Raw genomic sequence first — 24,408 nt, 5'->3', positions numbered from 1 at the left:
GCCGTCAATAAGCGTGTTTTCTAAGAATCAGTAATAGGGTATCATTCGCTGCTTAAGAGATCATACATATGTAAAAAACCTGTATACAGTTTATAAATATATGTGGTGAAGAACTCATGCAACAGATTTCATATTTCATGAAGTCTGATAACTTTAAGCCAACAAAACATTCAGCATGTTGCTTATCGCAAAACAGTAATAAAGCAAATATAGAAAATTGGAGAGATGGGTGGAGAGAGGAGAGAGAGAGAGAAAGAGAGAGAGAGAGAGAGATAAAACCAATAAAACCAATATGAGATAAGAGGATGGATGGATGGATGGATGGATGGATGGATGGATGGACGGATGGATGGATGGACGGATGGATGGATGGATAAGAGGATGGATGGATAAGAGGATGGATGGATGGATAAGAGGATGGATGGATGGATGGATGGATAAGAGGATGGATGGATGGATGAGAGGATGGATAGATGGATGAGATGATGGATGGATGGATAAGAGGATAGATGGATGGATAAGAGGATAGATGGATGGATAAGAGGATAGATGGATGGATGGATGGATGGATGGATGGATGGATGGATGGATGGAGGGATGGATGGTTAGATAAATCAGAATGCCCAAAAAGATCCAGGTTTAGCTATTGCAATTAAGTACATTTCAGAAAGATTTAAAAATGGATAAAAGGATGGATGGATGATCTAAAAACTAAGATCCAAGAGTAGTATCAAAAACTACTGCAATAAAACCAATACTAGATAAGAAATAGAATGGAGAGATGGATGGATGTACGGACGATTGGATGGATGGATGGATGGATGGATGGATAACCTAAAAGCCCAAAAAGATCCAGGTGTAGCCATTGAAATTAAGTAAATTTAAGATAAGAAAATGCATGGATGTATGAATGTATGGATGGATGGAAATCCTGGAATACCAAAAATTAAGATCCAGGAGTTCCTTAAACAGGCGAGCAATCAAACAGACAACCAAGTATAAAATAAAACAGCAAATGAAGAATAGTCAAACTTAAAGAAGCTTAATCAAAAAGCTTAAAAATGGAGAACCCACTTCTCACTAGATGACAAAATACAGAGAACTACTTGTCTTCAGGGATCACATAAAACCTATTCGTCAGTTCCGTAACAACAACAACACAAAGACGGTCAACCAGGTCACGTCTCACACCTCTGAGGGCGCAAGACGCCTCGAGACATCAAAACCGCCGCTCAGCAAGGAGAAGAGGAGAAAGAAAACAAACGTCACCTGCTTCAAAAGACCTCCGCCGCCATCGGGGGCTTATTCTGCATGCAGGTAAGCGCAGGCCGCCGCCTACCTCGATCACTTCACAGACTATTATAACAAAAGAGCAGTGCACCACGCATTAGCCATTACATGGTGATACGGCCCACGAGTAACGACTCTCACCTGCCTCAGAGGTGCTTTTCGCCTAATGGAGAACACCCACGATGCACTCTGTGTGAACCGTCTACAGAAATCCGCTCCAGTCATCATCCTCACCATCATCCTCACAATGCCCGAGTATAAACAAGCTGAATTTCTAAGTCCTGTCGCACCATGTCACTTCTAATCAAACGACATCCAAAAGACTCATCAAATATTCACACACTATGGCATAAAGAACCACTCAGAATCAAGCTGGAGCTGAGTGGGTGGGGTTTTCCACAATGGGGTGGAGTCATTGAGAGTGGGGTGAGCAGAAAGACCCTCCCACCCAGTGGTGCATGTCTGTTTATTGCTTAAGAAAGCCATATCAAAAGGTCAGGATTTGGGGGTTGATTTCAAACCTTCGACCTTGTGGCTCATGTTAGAGGTCAAGTTAAGGCTGGATCCTGCACAGATTTTCCCATCATGATGTCTAAATCTCAATCAGCAGTCTTTAATCATCATGTCTGATAAACAACCCCTAGAAATTTACATTTATTTTGTATTTTATTTTTTACTTAATGTCTCTATTTTAATATTTATCCAATTTTCTGGCTTTTTGTTTCTTTCCAAAATATCCATCTTTATTTATTTGACAATTTATTTGTTTTGTCTTGTTTTTAAATACTGAATCCTAATTTGCATGTTAATAAAATCCAAATATCTTTAAAAAAAATAATAATAATAAAATTTAGACCATTTTCTGATATTTTCTGTAGTCAAATAATTTTTTGTTGTTAAAAAGCAACATCGCAGCAAAAAATAAAAAAATACAAAAAAATATTGTTAATAAAGTAAATATTTTTGTAGATAAATATAGTTCACGGTATAGCAAGTAATTTTTTTTATTATTTATTTTATTGCATTAAAATAAGAGAAAAGTTCTATTCACAATATTGACGTTATAACACGACCTACTGTATATTCAGGAACCTTTACGGTGTTATATAATGCCTTGGACCATGAATCACAACAATTCCAGAATATACTTTTTAGCTACCCAAATATACCACATCAGGACACTGGATTTATTCAATTTATGCTCCCTGCTGATTTCAGCCAAGGTGTAAATCGACAATAATGAGTGATGTACGTTAAGCAGCTGGAGAGATGTTTTGCCTTGAAAACCATTAAGAGCTAATCAGGGAAGATGCTGGCAGTCGCTGTAAATCCTTTCCTCGCCGATAAACGGGCCAATCTATTTTTCAGCCGCTGAGTGCAATCCGCAGCGCTGTTTGGACGGCTCAGATGAGCGTGAAGTGATCATTAATAATTCAGACGGCTATTCTTGGATCAATGCTTTCAAGCCTCTCTGAAGAACTTGTGTAATGATTTATTTAAATGCGAAAAAAAAAGGAAGCCATATTGCTAGCGTCGCTGAGAACGAGGGCCAATTTTTTTTAATGGCGGAGTCCCAAAGCACTACGGGATACCTTCAGGGAGACAACACGAGCACCCAGCTGTCTGGATGCTTTACAAATGAATCAAGATCTCTACTCTAGAAAACTCAGTGTTGGAGCTTTATCTGGGTGCCAAAACTTCAGCATTTCCCCAGAGACTGAGGTGTGGCTTGTCAGAGGTGCATTAGGTAAAAAGGTGTTAGGAGTCCGGAGTGCAGTAGGAAATGTTAGGAGGTTGAAGTGGCAGCGGAGAGTGAGTGAAGGAGGTGTGGGAGTCAGACGTTCAGTAAGGATAATCAGTCAGGAGTGTAGTGGGGTGAGGTTAGGAGGTATGGGAGTAAGCTGTTCAGTGGGGGTTTGGGACTCAGTGCGGGGGGGGGGGGGCAGTGTAAGGAGTGTATTAGAAGTAAGTCAAGTGAGTATAAGAAGTCATGGCCTAATGGTTAGGGAGTTTGACTCCTAAACCTAAGGTTGTGGGTTCGAGTCCAGGGCCGGCAATACCATGACTGAGGTTCCCTTGAGCAAGGCACTAAACCCGCCCACTGCTCCGGGTGTGTGTTCATGGTGTGTGTGTGTGTGTGTGCGTTTGGATGGGTTAAATGCAGAGAACGAATTCTGAGTATGGGTCACCTTACTTAGCCGTATATCACGTCACTTCAAAAGTAGGAGATGTGGGAGTAAAGAATGTATTAAGGGGTGATGATAGGGGGTGTGGAAGTAAGGAGTGCAGTACGTAGTGTTCTCGGAGTGCAGTGGAATGTGAGGAGTCAGGAGTGCCATAGGAAGTGTTAGGAATGCAGTGGGGGTGAGGGTAGAAGGTGTGGAGAGTGAAGATTGCAGTCGGGTGTTAGGAGTCCAGTGGGGGAGTAAGGAGTGCAGAAGAGAGTGTCAGCACGCTGTAGGCGTGAGGGAAGGAGAAATAGAACAGAAGTGTAAGAAAAAGGCTCCTTTTACTAGAACATCTCAAAGCAACTAACAAGACTTCAATAGGTGACCATCAGGCCAACACTACAGAATTCACACACACACTTGCACACAGCATTCTAATCCATGAGGACATCACAAATGTACTTAGTAAATCAATTAAGCAGGGGAGCAAACACAAAGCCAAACACAATTAATCAGAGCTGAAGAAGCCTCACAGACACACACATATGGGGAGTTAAACACGGGTCAGCGCTCTTTAAACAAGATGTCATGATCCAATAGCATATCATGGCTCATAGGAGTTAAAAATATTTAAATGATAAATATTGACTGAGAGAATGAAGTCCTCACAATCACATAGGCTGTTATTAAAAAGAAAGGATTACTCAGCAACAATAATTTAGGAAAGGGAAATTATAAAGACATGGACAATGTAATAAAGTGTGTAAGGGTTCATCGGATCTGGAAAGGGTTTATGTCTGAAAGACGTTAACAAAAAGTACATCGTGCTACCTGGTAGATGTCGGACAGGCTGCTGCTCCCGGAGTCACTGGTGATGCTACATCCTGAGAGACTGGAGGAGACGTGGGTCACCTGGGGGTGGATCCCGTCAGCCAAGTGTAGCCTGCTGAAGTCTGCTGGGAGCTGGAAGAAGATAAAAAAAAAAATACAACGATGGTTCTTATTGCTCTCTTGTTCTTCTTCTTTTTTTTACACACACATTCCATTTAATTAAACATAACTTTAAAAGATCATTTTTTTTAAATATGACATCATTTTAGAAAAAAAATTGTAATTGCTGGAAAACTGCTGTAGTACAAGAACAATAAAACACTTTAGGATGCGCTATGATTGGAAAATAATCACTTTCGGGTGCTTAATGTTAATTCTGCTAATAAGGCTATTAGTGGTCTCCCCTAGCTTGATCTAGCAAATGTCATGTGCACAGTATGATAAAGGTTAGCTAAATACCATGCTATAAAAATTTAACATAAGCACATGTACAGTATAATAGGGCAGTATACAACAACCTCCAAAATGAACCACCGAAACTGAGATGCAAGCACAACTAGTAGGATCTGGAAAGCAAAACAAGCCCTCAGATTAACTTTGCTCACACAGTGCCTAAGCTCCAAAAAGAGCAGGCAGCGTGTTAAACAACATCCTGCAACCTCACAGACACTCCAGCTACAAGCACAAAATGTCAACCAGGCCTGCAGTCACTTCTCATCTAGGCTTCCACATCTCACCACCAAGCCCTCAGTAAACAGGATTCATGGCTAACGCTGCTGTCAGTTAAATCACTGCGTCTTGGCGACTTCTGACAAATCTACAAGTCGGCCGGTTTTATCCGCAACATAGAGCATTGCGCTAGACTGTGTGGTAGACAGCACTTTTATATATATAAAAAAAAAAAAAAGATTATAAGTAATCAGACTCTGATCTTGACAGAATCAAGAAAAAACTTTACACATTTGCTGCTTGGTGAACATGCTAAGGTAAGGTGCTAATTAAATTTTAGGTAACAAATGTTAGGGATTAACAGTGCTAAAGCCATAGTGTTAACTAATAATAATAATAATGTGGTAATGTGGGCTGTGGAATTACCTGAACAAAATGAGGTAATGAAAAGGATCTGAAACTATGCTAATAGAGGAAGCTGAGGTAATAAAAGGGATGTTGTAAAGTAAAAAAAAAGTTATGCCACTAAATTGAATTGAGGTAACAAAGGCTATGCTGCTAAGTGAAGATGAGGTAACAAACACTATGGTGATAAATGTGCAAGTGAACGTAACAAAGGTTAAAACACTAAATCAAGGTGAAGTAACAAAGGCTATAGTGCGAACTCAAGCTGATGTAACAAAGGACATGTTATTAAGTGAACAAACTGAGGTAATAAAGCTGTGGTGCTAAAAGAAGCTGAGGTAACAAATGCTAAGGCTCTAATTAAGCAAGTTGAGGAATCAAATACTATGGTGCTAATTAAGCAAGTCGATCTAACGAAAGCCGTCGTGCTCAAACAATCTGAGGTAACTGTGGATTTGCCGCTAATTGAGGAAATAAATGCTATGATGCTAACTGAGTAAACTGAGGTAATAAAAGAAAAAAGAAGAAAAAATATCAGATTGTTTAAACACTGCAAAAAATCTATGTATGTGCAGTATTCCTCAAATGATTCAAACTTGGTGTGTAAATAGTCAAGAAGAAAAACAGATGTTAAATGCATTTTCACCCCTTAGTGTGATTTGCAGTGCATGAACGAAAAAAGTTCATTATTAGCATGTGCTTATAAGGCGATTACTAAATAACATACTGTACTTCACAAGGCTGGGTACGGTATTTATCCGTGCGACCCTTGAAGACAAAACCCTTGTGTTTTTCGACCCTGTGTACATATCTAAAGCAGAGCTGTAGAAAAAAAACCTCTGTGGTGTCTCAACACAAAGAACAGTGTTGACAATGGAACTCTGATAAGAGCCCCAGAACCAATTTCGGCTAATCTCCAAAAGCAGCACCTCAGACTTCTGGCTCCATTCCTGTCTGAGGGTATCTGTGAGTGAAATAGGCTTTTTTTTTTTTTAAAGATGCTATTGCATGTCTTCAGTCAGCTGAGTATAGCTTTCATATAAAATGCATCTGACCTAATTTCCGCCCCTCTAATCGTAGACATGCCGGAAATGCAGCCGATCCTCCTGGGAGATATCCGAGAGAGGAAACAATCTCCCAGCCTCGGCAGATACAGAGACCTTGAGCTAGATACTGAAACTGGGAGTGCAGCAAAGAAAACCATACTGGCTCCACACTTCACTGATGGCTGATCATGGTATTTACATTGGAGGGCTAAGATAAAATACCTACAAGTAGCAATGGGGAAACAATTAGGGGCTTTTTACACCTGTTCACTTAATGCGTTTTCTGTGATCCGATAGCTATCCCTGGTAAAAAGACCAGGTCTAAATGCCCTCCGAAACGGTTTCAAGACGGATATAAATCCGATGGTTCAAACCACTTCAGGAGGTGGTCTGGGACGCGTTTCAGATGAAACTGGACAGGTGTAAATGAATGTGGTTGTTCAGGCCACATACGTCAGCGCTATACTCCTCTCAAACGGTGTCTATATACAACCTTCACAGATTCCACCAGTGGGATAAGCTCAGGAAATCTTTATTTGACTCTAGGGGTGCTTTCACACCTGCCTTGTTTAGTTCGGTTGAATCGTACCGGAGTTCGATTGCTCATTTGGTGCGGTTCGTTTGGGCAGGTGAGAATGCAGCAATCAAACTCTGGTGCGCACCAAAAGCGGACTAAACAAGCGTACCGAGACCTCCTTGAAGAGGTGGTCTCGGTACGCTTTCAAACGAACTCTGATACAGTTCGTTTGTGGTGAGAACATGGTCCGAGATCGAATAGACCTAACTGCAAAAAGTATTGCGCATTTTGGACTAAACCAGCTGCCGTAGTGGGTCGTTGGCAATATTTTCGGAAGATGAGCATGTCACTGTTTCACAAAAGTAATGCTCGCCGCCTCCTGAAATGTCTTGCGATGCGTCTTCGCCGTTTGCGGTGCATTAAAATGATATTTTAAAGCCGCATCCGCGCTTCATTCTGAAAATGAAGACTTTACATAGAATGCTGTATACAAGCGATGTAGTAGATTACAACCACGAACATAATCGCAGCGCACAGTCGTCTCTCCGTGGTGTACTGTATGCTGTATTGTCCTCTTTTTGTTTACTTCCGGAGTTTCATTGAAATTTCCCGCACGTTTATTCTGACCAATCAAGAAGCAGTTTAGGAAATACATGTGGCCAATGAGTGATGTGGATGTTATCACATGACTGCATTTTGGTTCGTTTCAACTGGTGCGGAACAGAACGATCAGTGTGGTGTGAAAAGGAACCAAAAACTGCTAAAAAGCTACAATGTGTCATTTTTTGCTTTTGGTCTGAACCAAATGAACTGAACTATAGGTGTGAAAGCACCCTAGAAGTAATTTTCCCTTACAACAGATCTTTGCCCTACTGTACTTGTCGCTTATAGTAAAGTGTGAGCTGTATCGTGGCTCAACATTTTGAGCAATGAATTCTAATGCAAGGTAAGTACATCAATCTACATATTTAACCACATATTTATCTCCAATACAAAACCAAAGCGACCGTGACCTCTGCAACGTCACACCCAATTCACAAAAACCTGAGGTTCCTGCCTGCTTATAAACTTCTGATAATGTGAATGAAGCAGCGGTTACTATTTCATGGATGAGTACAATACAGATAAACAGATTTAATAGAGATTTCGAAAAAGGTGTCTCTTTGTTTGAGGATGGAACTGATTTGCACATGGATTTCACAGATCCTTCCTAGAGGAATTTCATTTGCACCAAGAGGTGTTATAGCAGTGTTTTAATTACACCACTGACAACCTCCATAGCCTTCACATGAAAACAAGTGGGAAAAGATCTAACAGAAGTGCGAAATTTTTTAAATTACTTTGTCGCCATGTGCTACAAAGTTCTTCAAACCAGCTGGTAATTAAAGGGATGAGAGAGAAATGTCGCATAGGCACAAGCAGAAGAAGGGGAAGAAGATGACTCTACAGAGAGTGATTATACTCGGCAAAATTAAAATTCAGAACTAGATTCATTATCTACACTATCTTGTCCCAGAATCCTCCTGGTCCTACTTTTGATCCTCTTGTTACTGTAAGCTAATCTCAAGAAGTGATCTAATACATATATCCTAAAAGAGTAGCATATATCACAAGAATGCATTTACCTTTAGCACGAGACAAATTACTCTTTCTGATGGGTGATATACCATGTGCCCATCACATTACTTTAATTAAAAGGAAACTAGAATGGCCTGGTCACTGAGTTTTTCTGGGTAACTGCAAAAATTTCATATTCAGTATCCAAAGAAGCCCATGTTCCTCAAACAAGTTAATCTCTATTGCCATATTGTCAACACCCTTCAAATGATCTGTCAGAGTCAATGCTTCTTAAATGATCATTTCAGAATCTGCAAACTTAAAAAAAACCCTCTGATAAGCAGTTTGCATTAACCGATTCCTACCAACCAAGCCTCCTTCACCATCCACATAACCTCAACACTCATTAACCAACAAAATCCTTCAAACCGGCCACATTCATTACGCATAAAATGGTGACAAAAAGACAACAAATGGTGAGAATAAGACAATGCACCCTGAATAGGTCATTGCCCTCATACTACCTCAATATCCATAAAACTTAAAACTTCCTTCTACAAACCTATAATGCTAAACTAACCAAAAAAAAAAAAAAAAAAAAAATCACAATCATCATAACTCCATTACCCATCAAAAGAGCCAGAATCCTCAAACCTCTCAAACGAGCCATCTGTCATTTGTAGAATCCCAACAATCTTCAAGCAACAGCTTGAATAATACTTTCTCTATTAAATAAAACCTTTAAATATGTTAACCAAGCTATCAAGCATTGACAGATACCCCATGTGCCTCAAAAAATCCATTTATCATTGAGTGAGCTTCAAACCCTTTCAAATAAATCCATAGGGGTCCATCGCTCCTCAAATAATTCATTAGACATCTGCAGAACCCCAGCACCCCATAAACAAGCCATTTTATATAACCAAACCTCATCATTCCACAAATAAGCTGTTTATCATTGACAGAATCTCATATCACATAAGATACTCAGCATCAACAAAACCTCAAAACTGTTCAAATGAGCCATCACAACCAAGAGAACCCCAACACTTACAAATCACTATGTGCAGAACAGCAATATTGTTCAAATTTACACAATTACAGCGTTTAGCAGACGCTCTTATCCAGAGCTACTTACATTTTATCTCATTTTTATACAACTGAGCAATTGAGGGTTAACAGCCTTGCTCAGGGGCCCAGCATTGGCAAACTGGTGGACATGGGAATCGAATTCACAACCTTCCGTTTGGCAGTCCAGCACCTTAACCACTAGGCTACCACATCATTACATCAAATTAGCCCTGCCTTGGCCAATCCCCATCCCACATTAGAAATGTGCCATCAACCTCCTTCTGCATACAGTACATGAGCTCAAAGATGCCCCCCAATTGGCTGGTGTCACTGTACTGTAACTAACAGGGACATCAGGAACTAAGAGAGAACATACCAGCCATTCCACCTAGTAAACACAGGCAATTGTATTCACTTGGACTCCTGGCCATGGATGGTTAGCGCTTTTGTTTTACACCACACCTGAAAGCCATATTAGGAGTAAAAGTGACCTGGATGTGGCATTAGAAAGCTGGATTAAGGGACAGAATGGACACTTAGACAAGTGATAAATTAAAGAAAAGATACGCCATGGCCACCACAAGCAGCTGGAACAACTTTAATGGCATGGAGTCTTCAGGTAAGTGCTTCGCTCAGTTAGTGCGCTGATGATGGTGATGGAAAGAGCTTCTCTAAAACCTTATATATGCTCGATGATTGTGAAGCTCATCATGTGTGATTTACATAACTGTTGTCCCGATCAAACCATTCGGTGTTGCCTTGTGCCTTGTGGATGGGGTCATCCTGTTAGACCACTCCTACGAGGATAGAAATGCTTCATCAGGATGAAAAAAGAGATCGTATTACCTTGCAGTGAAGCCTCCGTCTAACTGGAACGAGTGGACTCAAATCATGCCAACAAAATGCCTTCCCCAGACTAAGAGAGTGACTGTTTTTTCCTGTCTCTATGTGGGTAGACTGATGGTAATGAGGACACATGCTTCTCTCTCGAGCTTGGCCAGTAAATCAGTGATTAGATGGAAGCCAGGAACAGCAATTCTGTTGTGTCTCGTTTACAGTTTCAGGAAGAAAAGATGAGAGTAATTCAGCTGATCAACTACAGCAGGTGTCTAGAGACATGTTGGACACAAAGTTGGCATTTTAAAAAGCTGAAAGTTAACGCGAATGTGTACGAGGCAGCGTTTTCCTGTAAGAATCGCAAATCCCTACTTAAACACACCCAGCTTATAAGCAGCTTGATTCATGAAGACCTACATTACTAGAGAACTGGTGTACTTAAAAGTACAAAATGCATGCTGTGATGTGTGTGTGTGTGTGTGTGTACAAATGTGTGTTTTATTATAAAAAAAAAAAAAAACGGCTGACATTGGAGGACCAAAGGCTTCACAGCTATCCCATAAGCCTTAGCAACACTCCAGGGGCCTCTCACTTTTCTGAGCCGAGGGGATCAAGAGATTAAAGCAGTTCAGCAGGGAGTCACATAAAAACAGAGCAGATATCCTCATATGCATAAACACCACATACGTTTCATAATGTTTAAACACTGGTAAAGACCGATATCAGCGACTCCATTAAAACAGCAAGGTGACCAAAATGACTACAGTATAAACATAGAAATTCCTACAAAATCGCAGTTTGTGATCTTTGTAACATTCTGACTTGCTTGCTTTCACACTAGCAAGCAGCAAACTAGCAAAAAGATTTCAACAAAATTTCCCAGTGATAATTTGAGCATTATGAAGAACTAGATGCCGTGAAAAAATGGACAATTTCGACAAACAAACTGGTCAATAGAAACGAACAAACTTCACATAAACATCACAAGTGAAAGCACAAAACTCTCCAGACAGACCACCAGTGGATGGATGGCTGACAGGGTCTCAAAGTTTAATCGAACCGGTTAAAACCCATTATAAGCAATGAACCAGTACGAAAACATGTAACGCTGCATGCTAACGTTAAAAGGCTGTGTTACACACCGCTAAATCGATGCTAACAGAGGAGCCGTTCGGCCGTTCCATAATTAGCTCATTTTCCCCTGTTGAAAACAAACCCATTGACAGACCTGGCTGGATTAATTGCCTTTGCAGCACTTTTATAGATTTAGGTCCCGTTTTAAAGGACACGCTAATGTTGCTAAGCCAGGTTCCTTTTAATCTCATGTAAACTGACTGAACATAAATAGGAAAACAAACAAATAAATAAAACAATAGTTGGGTGTGTATTGGACTTGTTCATTGTAGTGATTATGATTTTCAGTTTCTGAGGTAAAATGTTGGCTGATAATGAGAAACATCATATTTTTATTACTCTGGAGTTTTGGTTAACTTTTTTTTTTTTTGTTTCCTTAGGCTTAGGTTATATATACATGATTTTTATGTCAACACAGAGCACAGATTTTATTCACAAATTTCATTTAATTCTTTTTGAACTGAAAATCAGTGTTCAGTTAATTTAACATTAGGAGGCATTTATCCAATTCCTGAAGTCCTAATCAATCCAGCGATCTAACTTGCTTGACACCAGAGTGAAAAAATATCGATTGGATTAAAAAAAAAAAATTAGTTTTTAGAATTTTGAACAAAACAAAAAAATGAACAAATGCTAGTTGTAAGTTGACAACACGTAATGAACTTAACTTACGTAACTCTAACGTAACTTAAAACTTGCATAATAAACTTTAGAAATGTATACTAGGACTCTATGAACAGAATAAATGATCAGAGTTTTGGATGCAGGAAGGGAAAGAAATTTGGAAGAAAATAAGAGACACAGCTCTGACTGCGATGCTTTCTCTTAAACTGAAAAGGCAACACCTACATCAAGCCAAAATGTTCCTCAGGAATAAAAAGTGGAAAGAGAAACAACTCTATAGAGACATGAATGTATACACACACACACACACACACATACACAAATATACACACACACACACACACACACACACACAGACACACAAATATATACACACACACAAATACACAGACACATACACAAATATACACACACAGACACAGAGACACACACAAACAAATATACACACACATACACAAATACACACCTACACACAAATACACACACAGACACAGACACACACACACAAATATACACACACACAGACACAGACACACACAAACAAATATATACACACACACAAATACACACAAATATACACACACATACACACAAATATACACACACATACACAAATACACACCTACACACAAATACACACACAGACACAGACACACACAAACAAATATACACACACACACAAATACACACCTACACACACACACACAATTGCACACCTACACACAAATACACACACAGACACAGACACACACAAACAAATATACACACACACAAATACACACATACACACACTTTAAGGCACAAGAAGCCATACAGCTTAAAGAAACCCTTCACTATTTCAACCTAAGCTACATTTTTGTACACATTTAATTTTTAAAATATATTATATTTAAATTATAGTTTCAATAACTATAATAAAGAAATCTGTCTCATTACAATGTTTTAGTCCTTAACTCTTAATCTCTGACTCATTTAGTGGCTCGGCAACAACCGCCAATCAGCTTAAAGACGCAATTTTATCTGTTTGTTATTTTTCCCCCAGAAATGAATGAATTGCACAGTGTGAGCTCATCTACAGCTAGTAGCAAGAAGAGTGTTACAGCCAATGGGAGTCTGACAGGAAGTCTGTGGTGACACACAGCAGATCCTAGTCGCTGAATCTAGTTTATAAGCAGGTATAAGTGTTAGCGTTGGAGAGCAAAATGAAAAAACAAACAAAAAAAAGAAATCTAAACAGTTAACGTGGACAAATGGGGTGAATCTATTCAGTATCGTGTGTGTGTGTGTGTGTGTGTGTGTGTGTGTGTGTGTGTACACAGTCACCAGTGACACACTTAACCAACTGGTGAATATCAAGAAGCTATCAGCAAACAACACACACACCTTATGGTTTCAAGTCTCTCTCTCTCTCTCTCTCTCTCTCTCTCTCACACACACACACACACACACACACACACACCTGTCTTCATATTCTTGACACACAGTACCCTTACCTAAGCATGCTCCAGCTAGCAGCTGTGTGTGTGTGTGTGTGTGTGTGTGTGTGTGTGTGTGTGTGTGTGTGTGTGTGAGAGAGAGAGAGAGAGAGAGAGAGAGAGAGAGAGAGAGAGAGAGGGACACACACATTACACAACCATTGGACAAATGAGATTAATTGGTTCTAGTTGAAAAAACCTACTTATACATGCACCAGCAGGATATACTTAACCCCCCCCCCACACACACACACACACAAAAGCATGCATTTAAATGCAGCTTTACACGGAGCCACATACAAACACAAATCTCCATGACCACCGAATCACACAACCAGCCATCTAAAAACATACATGCATCCATCCATCATTTCATCCATCCATCTGTTCGACTCCATCCATCGCTCCTTCAGCGAAGCATGTTAATCTGATCAGTGGCAGTCGAAGGTCGATACTTACAGGGCTTTTATCAGCCTGGCTGGAGACTCCATGGCCGCCGCTCACTAATGGCTTCATAATGGAGGCGCAGGAGCGCAGCGAAATTTTAGCATCCTGCTCGCTCCTGCTATCTCTCTCTCTCTCTCTCTCTCACACACACACACACACACACACACACGCTAGCTCTATCTCCGAAGAACCTTCCGGATGCTATGACTTCAGGCTCTCACGGAGCACTCTCCAGCTGCACGTCGCACATATCCATCCATCCATCCATCCATCCATCCAGGATGCAAAGAAAACAAGCAGAGAGATGGAACATCAACGACGCTGGAGGTAATTAGCTAAATCTCATCCACCAATCAGGAGCAAGGGAAAAAAAGGAGGAGGAAAAAAAAAATGAGGCAGGGAGAGGAAAAAAATGGCTGACAGCACTTTCGCTCACATTCTCTCCCTCCCCTTCTGATTCTATCTTACTGCCTCTCTCTCTCTCTCTCTCACACACACACACACACACACACACACACACACACACACACACACACACACACACACACACACACACTTACGCACCATTAGGTCAGGTGAAAAACAGTGAGCCAGCCTCAAGCATCCAGGACGCCTTTGTTAAACACCGCTGCTTCATTTCTAACCAAAGCAGGGGGACAAGTGAGTGTGTGTGACTATAATTTGTGCATGGTGTGTGTGTGTGTGTGTGTGTGTGTGTGTGTGTGTGTGTGTGTGTGGGAGAGAGATGGGAAGAGGGAGGAGTTTTCTATTCCAAAGCCTCCCCCCTGCACACTTGGTGATGCAAGGAGAATCACCGCTGGTACGTATTATTCTGTGCTCTCTCGCTCTTGCTCTCTCTCTCTCACACACACACACACACACACACACGCACACACACACACACACACACACACACACACACACACACACACACACACACGTATACACACCCATACACATATACACAGAGAGAGAGAGAGAGAGAGAGAGAGAGAGAGAGAGAGAGGTTGGGGTGCAGGAGTAAGGGATAAATAGATAAAGGAAGTGAAGACAGGAATAGAAAGGATTTGGGAAAAGAGCGAGAGTGAGACCGAGCGAGAGAAGTGAAGGATGAGCGCACTTAGCCCTGCGAGAGTAATGTCATTATCACGCTTCCCGCCGCACACCACCCGGGCTGCAGGCAGTTGGCATGGCAACCGTGGAGTACAGCCATTTCCTGGACGGGTTGTAAGGAAAGAAGGAGTGCAAAAGAGAATGCAAGTGCGAATAAGAGATGTTGAGATGCTGAAAGTAAAAAAGAGCAGGACAGAATGAGTGCAGAAAGAGAAAAGAAATGAAGAAATAAAAATAAAGGAAAAAAGAGAGAGGTGGAAAATGTGCTTCATTCAACGCATGTGTCCCATGAAGCCCACACACACACACACCCCACACACACCCCCAAAGTGCACTATTCCCTCAGGAGGCTCTTGTTTTCAGATAGAGAAAAAGCCCTGATGTGCCGTCTCACCCCTTTACCCCTGATATGATAACACAGGCAAGCTTTTAAATAACAAAGGAAGAACTGAACAATGGATAAAGGCCGCGTCTGCCCGCTTGACTTACTGTACGCCAGCTAAACACGGCCTCATTAACACTAGAGATCAATCAGGCTGCGTTTTACAGGCCGACGGGAAGCACAATATATTCACCCATGACATCTTTATGAGAGAATTGAAAATCAAGCACAAGTGCACGGTGTAAATATTACAGTAAGGACGCTGAACTCGGGACGCGCTTCACTAATGGAGGCCAGATTTGCAGATCAATGTGACTTAGGGTGCAAGAGTATAAAACCGAAGATATATGAGAATATAATAAATCTGAGATATGATGCTTAGATATGACATGAGCACTGACTGTAGCAATAAATGGAAAAAAATAAAACTAATAAGCATGTCTGGAAGATGGAGAAAGGCTGGATGTCGATAGTTATTTATGGCTAAATGGAGAACAACAACGATATAGCTATCTTTATGATCGGGTGAGTGCTTAGTGTAGTACCTCGCATGGAAAGAGTGTGTGTGTGTGTGTGTGTGTGTGTGTGTGTGTGTGGGTCCGATCTGGGTTAGTAGACATCAGATAGCCATTAAAGAGATCCATTTTGGCACGCCTCCCACATCGCTCTGGGAATACACTACTACGATGACATCATCCTTCGATGATGTAATTCCTGACAAACGAGGCCGGCGAGCACCGTCGCCCTGGCAACCACCAGCTGCCGTGGGGGTGCATCCGGCATCATTACGTCACCGTGGCAACCGGGTGCCATCCAGGGACAGCCTGCTATTACCCGCAAGGCTTTCCAGGAATGACTGCTGGGAATTAAATTGACATCAGATACATCATCGACGCAGTGCTGAAAATAAATGTTAGATATCATTGCTTCACTACTAGATTTCCTTCGCGAGGCTTTTATCATTTCCAGGACGTGATAAATAATCGAACAAACACTATTTCAGCATTAGGTCTGGCCCGCTCTTGTTCGGCGGGTTTATAAACGCGGGATTTGACTGATCTCATGACTGTATGTGATCTCTGAGGCATAGCATGAGGGCTATCAGGGGCTCATCGTTAGTGCAGCGGCGATACATGACACAAAAAAAACACACATGCAACGAAAGAAAAATAGGAGCGGATACACACAAGCGGGCTTGATGTATCTAAAGCTTCACAAGATCCATTAACAAAGAGCAGAAAAGTAAATTCCACTAACAGCTTAATACGTTATAAGAAGACTAACATAGTAATAAGAAATACATGAGAAACAAATGATGAGGTAAACAAAGGAATACATTAAGCTAAGGACAGCTAGAGGGGGAAAAATAAGCTAGGGAGCAAATGAGGTAAAGACAAAAGACATCGAGAAGCTACACATGAAACACACGTACAGTACAAACCATTGCACCAAGATACAATACGGTCAACGCTATAGAAGCCGATTTCAGCGTTTTATTTACCGTCGTTTTAATTAGACTGCTGGAAATAAAAACAAAATGTATATTAAATGATTCGTTATATAACCGGATCTCTGTAGCCCCGCCCACACAAAGCATTTAGAATGGGATCATTTTCAATTAGTAAGGATTTGGAAATCGGTTATTCCAGATTCTCTACCACTCAGTATGCACGCTTATAAGAACAATTTTCTTGATATATAGAATGTAGCAGCTTATAACATACCGTACTACAACCACCTACTGGACTGGTGAGCATTTTCAGTTGACTTGTGCATAAGCATGCAGACAAAGCCACCTTAATCGGTCACAAAAAGTGCCTGAAGACCTTTGAAACTATATATGGAATGTGATCATGGATTTATGATCATGGTCAGATGACCAATCAAATCTTTGTAATAGGTTGGAACAATAAGAGAGTGGTTGGTACGTTCGCCTCACACCTCCAGGGTTGGGGGTTTGATTGTGTGTGTTAGCATGTTCTCCTGTGCCTCGGGGGTTTACTCCGGTTTCCTCCCCCGGTCCAAGGACATGCATGGTAGGTTGATTGGCATCTCTGGAAAATTGTCCGTAGTGTGTGTGTGTGAGCCCTGTGATGGGTTGGCACTCCGTCCAGGGTGTATCCTGCCTTGATGCCCGATGACGCCTGAGATAGGCACAGGCTCCCCGTGACCCGAGTAGTTCGGATAAGCGGTAGAAAATGAACGAATGAATGAATGATCGGTGCCTGTAAAATTACTAAGACTTGGGCCTAGATACAAGATGATACAGAGAGGATGAGGAGGAGCTTCTTCCTGCAGGGTTCAGCGAATAGGACGCAAGTCCAAAAAAAAGTCTGGGCTCTTGCATTACATGCACATTTTTGCACTTTACCCTTATATAACATTTAGGACAAGTGGTAGCTCAAGTGGTTAAAGCTCTGGGTTGTTAATGGGAAAATCAGGGTCCAAGCTGCCACTGTTGGGCCCTTAAGCAAGGCCCTTAACCCACTCTGCTCAAGGTGGGCTGTATCATGGCTGACCCTGTGCTCTGACCCAAACCTCCAAAGTATAAAGAAAGCATTTCACTCTGCTGTAATGTAGATGTGATGAATAATGACTTCTAATTCTATATCCATATGCATCCTTGTATTCATCCACACCACTGTGACATATACAGCTTTAATCACCGTATAACCAGTTTATTAAGACGCCACATCTATATTTTATATATTTATGCTCCTATTGCAATTTGTCATCATAGTTTCCCTACATGCCATATACGTTCCATCTCATTTAATTGTAATTTATCGAAATCACTGTTAATCGGCTCCATTTTCCATCAAGGACATCAATTGTCCTTATCGAGGACAATTATACTCTGTACATCTACATCCAAAAGAATATGCCGGATAAAATCCTTCTGAAATACCGTAAATGCACCCAAGACGTATCTAAAACAGATGTACAACCAAATGTCATAAACCATCTTAGCCAGATGTGATAGAAATGTGAATACATCTGTCTCTCCGAGCCACATCACGCATCCAAAACATTAACGTCTCACGATATTACATCAAAACGCGTCAGGTCCATGACTTCCGAAGTCGGAGCGCTGAACATTTGCGAGATTTATGATGCAGCGACCATCTTTTGCATAAAAGAGCTGAAAATCAGGAACATCGCTAAAAGACAAATGAATATTCCGAGCTCATTTGCATATTCTCACACGATACAGTAAACAGAATTCCGTTTCCCGTCTGGTGATGCATTTAAATACAAGTCTGTATCCATGTGATTACATTCTCATCAAGATACGGTCCAGATACGCAAATAATTGTCGAGATTTGGTGAAGCTACAGTATATAGGCTCGATCAGTGAATCCACACAAACTACATCGTAGACTGATAATCATCCACTACTTAACATTTTGTCCTGGGTACTAAAAGTGCCTTTAATATGAGGCAAAAGAAAAGAAACAGGGGTTGAAATATTCTGAGAACTGAAAAATGGCTAAGCACTCCTTGGAAAATTTTGCGTCCAAATTTTGCTAGCTATAAGCAAACGTGCCGTAATGCATCATATACCAGATATGGTATAGTCATACTCACTTGATATGTTTGGCACAAAAGATGTCGCACCGTATACAAAAGCTGCCTGAGATGACTTACATTTGGGGGGAAAAAGTGAAACTGAAGTTTGAAGTATTCTGGCAAATAAAAGGGGGCCAAACACTTCTTCTGTTAGGTTAATCCCATTGAACCAAAGCACTTTTGGTGTCCAAAGTTTGCTAAATACAGTATGAGACAGCATATAATTTTGCCCTGGGCACTAAAGCCCCGTTCACACTGCAGGTAAAAGTGGTCAAAATCTGATTTTTTTTGGGGTCAAGTGACCAGGTCAGACTTCTTCAGGAGTAGTGTGAACCCTCAAATCAGATTTCTTCAAATCAGATTCAGACCACTTCCATATGTGGTCCTGAATCAGACCCAAATCTGATTTTTTTCCTATGTGGCCACAGTGTGAACGACCAAGGTAGATTTTTGTCAATTTACATCGACATCCGTCTCAATTATGCGCCGGCGAGTATGCACAGGAACGTGACTACGCCTACAAAATGGATCAAATAATTAAAAGTTGCCCTGGACATCCGAAAATTTTCAAAACACTGCGTCTCTGTGCTGCCATTACACAAACATTTTGAAAGAAATGACCTCGCTAACTTTTTAGCGCAACGGCGTGCTGCGTGTGACGTCGTCGTTATTGTTCGTTTGCGCGTGCGGGTCAGTTCGAAACAGCAAACTGTTCACACTGGTATCTGATATAGGCCACATTTTAAAAGGTAATGTGAACAGCCAAACAAAAAAATCAGATCTGAGCAAAATATCCGAATTGAGCGTTAAGACTTGCAGTGTGAACGTGGCCTAAAATGTCTTGACTGAATGAATATTTGGGGCAAAGGAAAGGAAACTGTGGCTGACCTTAAATTAAAAGGAGCAAGCAAAATGTGTTAAGCTCTTTGGATACCAAAAATGCCTCATCGCACTGACTATATATGGGGCAAAATATGTTGCACCGGACACCATAACTGACTTACATTTGGGGCAAATAAAAATGAAACTGGAGCTGAACTATTCTGGTAAATGAAAGGGGGCCAAGCACCTCTAGTGTTCGGTTAATCCCTTTAAACCAAAGCACTTTAAGGTGTTTTAAGTTCCAGTTAGCAACCAACGTTGCATTAGGGCCTTTTTACACCTGGTCACTTCATGTGTTGTCTCTGATACGATAGCTATCTGATTTGTTAAAACCGTTCCATTTACATTAGGCCACATAAATGCATCTCGGCGAATCGGATATCGATCCGATCTTTCTACTCCCGCCCAAAATGCAAATATATTTTACCTCATTTCCGGGGTAATTGAAATGGAACATGCTTTGGTGTATGCGGTTGCTACAAAAAACAGCATTTACTGTTTGCTGCATTTTCGTTGGTGGCAGCAGTGCATTTTATGCTCCAACGAGACACCTGGGTGAAAGATCGGAGCCAGCGCTGGTGGGAAAACATATTTGTTTCTGGCGCGATGCACGACTCGCGAGTCACCTGCGAGTGACGTACTTCCGTTCGGGAGGAGTATAGCGCTGACGTATGTGGCTTGGACAACCACATGCATTTACACCTGTCCAGTTTCATCTGAAACACGTCCCAGACCTCCTCCTGAAGGGGTTTGAGCGATCGGATTTATATCCGTCTCGAAACCGTTTCGGAGAGCATTTAGACCTGGTCTTTTTACCGTCGGATAGCTATCAGATCAGGTGTAAAAAAAAAAAACCTTAGATACCAAAAATGCTACGTCTCACTTACTGTATCTGGTACAATAGAAGGAAAATTGTGTCTGACATCTTCCTTTAAATAAAACAGGACCGGTCAGACTATCCCCGAGGTGACGCTCCTTACATGAAAGAATATTCTGTTGTTCAAAAATTGCTGACTATGAGCAAGGATATCATCCTGTACTGGCTGACTGAACCCACTTGGGGCCAAAGAAGGAAAATTAGACCTGAACAATTCCTTTAAAAACCACCATATGAGGCCAAATAGACTAAGCTAAAAGTCAGGCCTTGAATCAAACTGTTTAATAAGACGACGAGTAAAAAAAAAAAGAGAGAGAGAGAAAACAGCGAAAGCATCAGACAAGATAAAATGTCAGAACCTCAGACAGAATAAACACCAACTCGAATTCTTCCATTAGCATTTTAAAAGCCGCACTCTTCTCTCCCTACAGGCTCGAATGAAGCCGCTTATTTATGACAAATCCTAATATAATAAAAGGTACTAAGTGTGTAACAGCCTCAACACTCAAAGCTTTAAAGGATGTTGAAAGAAACATCCAGCGTGTCAATGCCAGATGCCACAACAGCACAACCGTCTGGCAGGAAATGAATCATCGACTGGTCTAAGATTCCAATCAGCAACCTTGTTCCTGTAGATCCTACAGAACTCCTGGCTTAGTGCTGTTCACCTCCAGCACACCTGCCTCCGAGCCTCGGCCCGAGCTCAGGATCACAGCCGGAACTGATCTGTAGGAACACGGTTCGTGATCACGTACACAACTCCACTGAAGCTTAATTCATGTATGAAATTTATAAAATGCGAGTTTTACATCTTATGTATTATATATTCATATATGACTCCTGGAGTTCTTTGCTTTTATTTTACAAAAAAAAAAAAACAACAACAAAAATTGATTAATTAATTGAATAATTAGCTCACTGAGCAATTTCTTTCATTCATTAATTAATTCATTCATTTATTTATTTATTTATTACTTTTCTTTTTTTTGTTCTCACACACACCTTTTCATTCACATTATGATTAAATGTAAAATTATACCTAAATATAACAAACAAATATTTGACTTTTTTTTTTTTTTTTTTTTAGTTTTATGTTTCTTTCTTTTTTCTTCTTCTTGTTTTCTCATGTAAAATATTAGGGAGTGATAATATGGGTTTCAATCTTATTATTATTATTATTATTATTATTACTTATTTATTTATTTTTTTACTCTTTTTTTTGTTTACTTCCTTGTTTCCATGTTTATTTTTATTCTTCTTTGCTCGATTGTTCACTTTCTTTCATTTTTATATTTGAAATATTAAGAATTAAAGTCTAAATAATTTGCTGCCTCATTTCTCTGGTTGTTTGTTAGGTGATGAGTTTTTTCTTGTTTCTTTCTTCGCTTATTTGTCTGCTTGTTGGTTTTTCTGGCTTCCTGTCTTTGCCTTCCTGTCGTCCTTCCTTCCTATATACCTTATTATTCATCCCTTTATTCCTTCCCTATTTCAATCTTTTCTTTTTTCCAAACTTGATCTTTACTTTCCTTCCCCTCCAATCCTCCTTCCTTTTAATCTTCTAATTTTCCTTCATTCATATCTTCTGTCCTTCCTTCCTTCCTACCCACCCATCTTCTTATCTTCCTTCCTTCACTCCTTCCCTCCATCCTTCCCTCCTACCCACCCATCTTCTTATCTTCCTTCCTTCACTCCTTCCCTCCATCCTTCCCTCCTACCCACCTATCTTCTTATCTTCCTTCCTTCACTCCTTCCCTCCATCCTTCCCTCCCTTCCTTTTCCCTCAATCATTGCTTCCTTCCTTCCGTCCTACCCACCTATCTTCTTATCTTCCTTTCTTCACTCCTTCCCCCATTCTTCCCTCCTTTCTATTTTCCTTACTTCCTAAACCCTATCTTCTTATCTACCTTGCTCCCTTCCTCCCTTCCCTCCCTCAATTTCCATCTCACTTCCTTCCATCCATCCTTCCACCCTTCCCTCACTCCTCCCTTCCTTCTTTCCCTCAATCATTGCTTCCTTCCTTCCCTCCTTCCATTCCTTCTTCCTTAATCCTCCCTTAATTTCTTCCCTTTTTCATATTCAGAATATTATATCTAAATAAAATCGGACACTTCTTTCTCGTTTGGTGCAGTTTACCGCCGTAAGCTTTCGGAGCAGCGGTACAGTACAGATAATTAACACCTGCTTGAGTCGACCTCACGATGCCTCACTGATCCGATCACGCTCTCGACGAGTTCTGAGAAATCCGGATCAACCAACATGAACATTAACACACAGTATAGAAGGGTTGGGTCAATACTTCATGGAGCATCTGCTTTTCTCACACTACCTGCTAGAGGTCACTGTGACCACGTCAGATTCCACACCCTTATTTATGGACTTCCTGTCTGGAGAAAAGGATTTCCTCCCTGACGGAAGGAGTTAAGCACAAGAAACAACGGTCTTTCTCAGCGAACACATTTCCCCTCAACACACGGTGTTGTAAAACAATTTTGTGGTGTTTATGTGGAATGTCTGCTTCTAAAGTAATATGCCGAGTGAAACGAAGCTCCCACAGGGCTGGAAATGAGACAACAAAATTGCTTTCAGAAGCTTTAATATGTTTCTAACGTTCCGACAGAATATTCTCCAACGTTTCTGCTGTTATTTCTATTGTTCGCTGCGACCAGATAAAGACCGAACGTACAAAGTAATCTTGTTGCCTGGGTCTATTTTACTGCTTTGCAAACATGTGAAAGAAATTATTTCCTAGAATTGTACTGCATGCTAAATTTCTAGATCACTGGATCGATCCCATCTTGAACTGTAGTCATTACATGCAAAGTCAGTTGTATTAGAATTCACACTTATTTTTAGTGCGGTATTTCAGAATCTATGCAGATCTACACCCTAAGAAGTGGTGTAGATTGTACAGCAAGTACAATCACTATTTTAAACCATTTCCTGTTGTCCTATTTTATCCTTCGTGATTGCTTTTTTTAGGAGCTCAGATCGGGTGGTGGGCGGAGCTTATTTCAGAGCCAGAAAAGTCTGATTACACGGTTAAGAGAAATTAGACAGACAGGAGAAGATAAACCACACACTTCTCGTAACATCTTCATAGACGAATCCCTCTGCTGTGACTTGCAGTATATCAGTGTGTGTGTGTGTTTGTGTGTTTGTGTGTGTGTGCACTACAAATCCTTTAAAACAGGCCTTTTTTTCTGTCTCCCAAAGCTGCACCAGCACCAATTACAGGGACATGGTCTAAAAATAGAGCCGGCTCTTCACAAGAACACCTGACAAGTCTCTCTCTCTCTCTCTCTCTCTCTCTCTCACACACACACACACACACACACACACACACACACTCACAAAGTATCAACACAGCCGCTGGATCTGCAGAGCCGATACTCCCTTTTTTTTGTACAGTAATTACATTCAGTGAGGAGTGAAGAAGATGGTGTAGGCATTCAGCAGTCAATATGAGAACCAGAACCTTAAGCACACACACACACACACTGACACACACACACA

General features: G+C 40.8%; 1 protein-coding gene across 9 annotated transcripts in view; it reads right to left on the bottom strand.

Moving 5' to 3' along the window:
- Positions 1-24,408, bottom strand: part of rapgef2b (Rap guanine nucleotide exchange factor 2b) — a 107,182-nt gene that overhangs the window by 22,673 nt on the left and 60,101 nt on the right. For 8 of the 9 annotated variants that reach the window (XM_027154567.2, XM_027154559.2, XM_027154560.2 and 5 more), the window contains one exon: positions 4,290-4,421. In XM_027154567.2, the coding sequence (XP_027010368.1) occupies positions 4,290-4,421 (132 nt within the window). Of the gene's footprint in view, positions 1-4,289; positions 4,422-14,083; positions 14,356-24,408 lie in introns of those variants that run through there. The other variant, XM_047802294.1, reaches the window with a different exon arrangement.

The sequence above is a fragment of the Tachysurus fulvidraco genome, chromosome 17 (assembly GCF_022655615.1).
Source record: "Tachysurus fulvidraco isolate hzauxx_2018 chromosome 17, HZAU_PFXX_2.0, whole genome shotgun sequence".
Classification (NCBI taxonomy): domain Eukaryota; kingdom Metazoa; phylum Chordata; class Actinopteri; order Siluriformes; family Bagridae; genus Tachysurus; species Tachysurus fulvidraco.
This window is presented reverse-complemented; position numbering and strand designations above follow the sequence as displayed.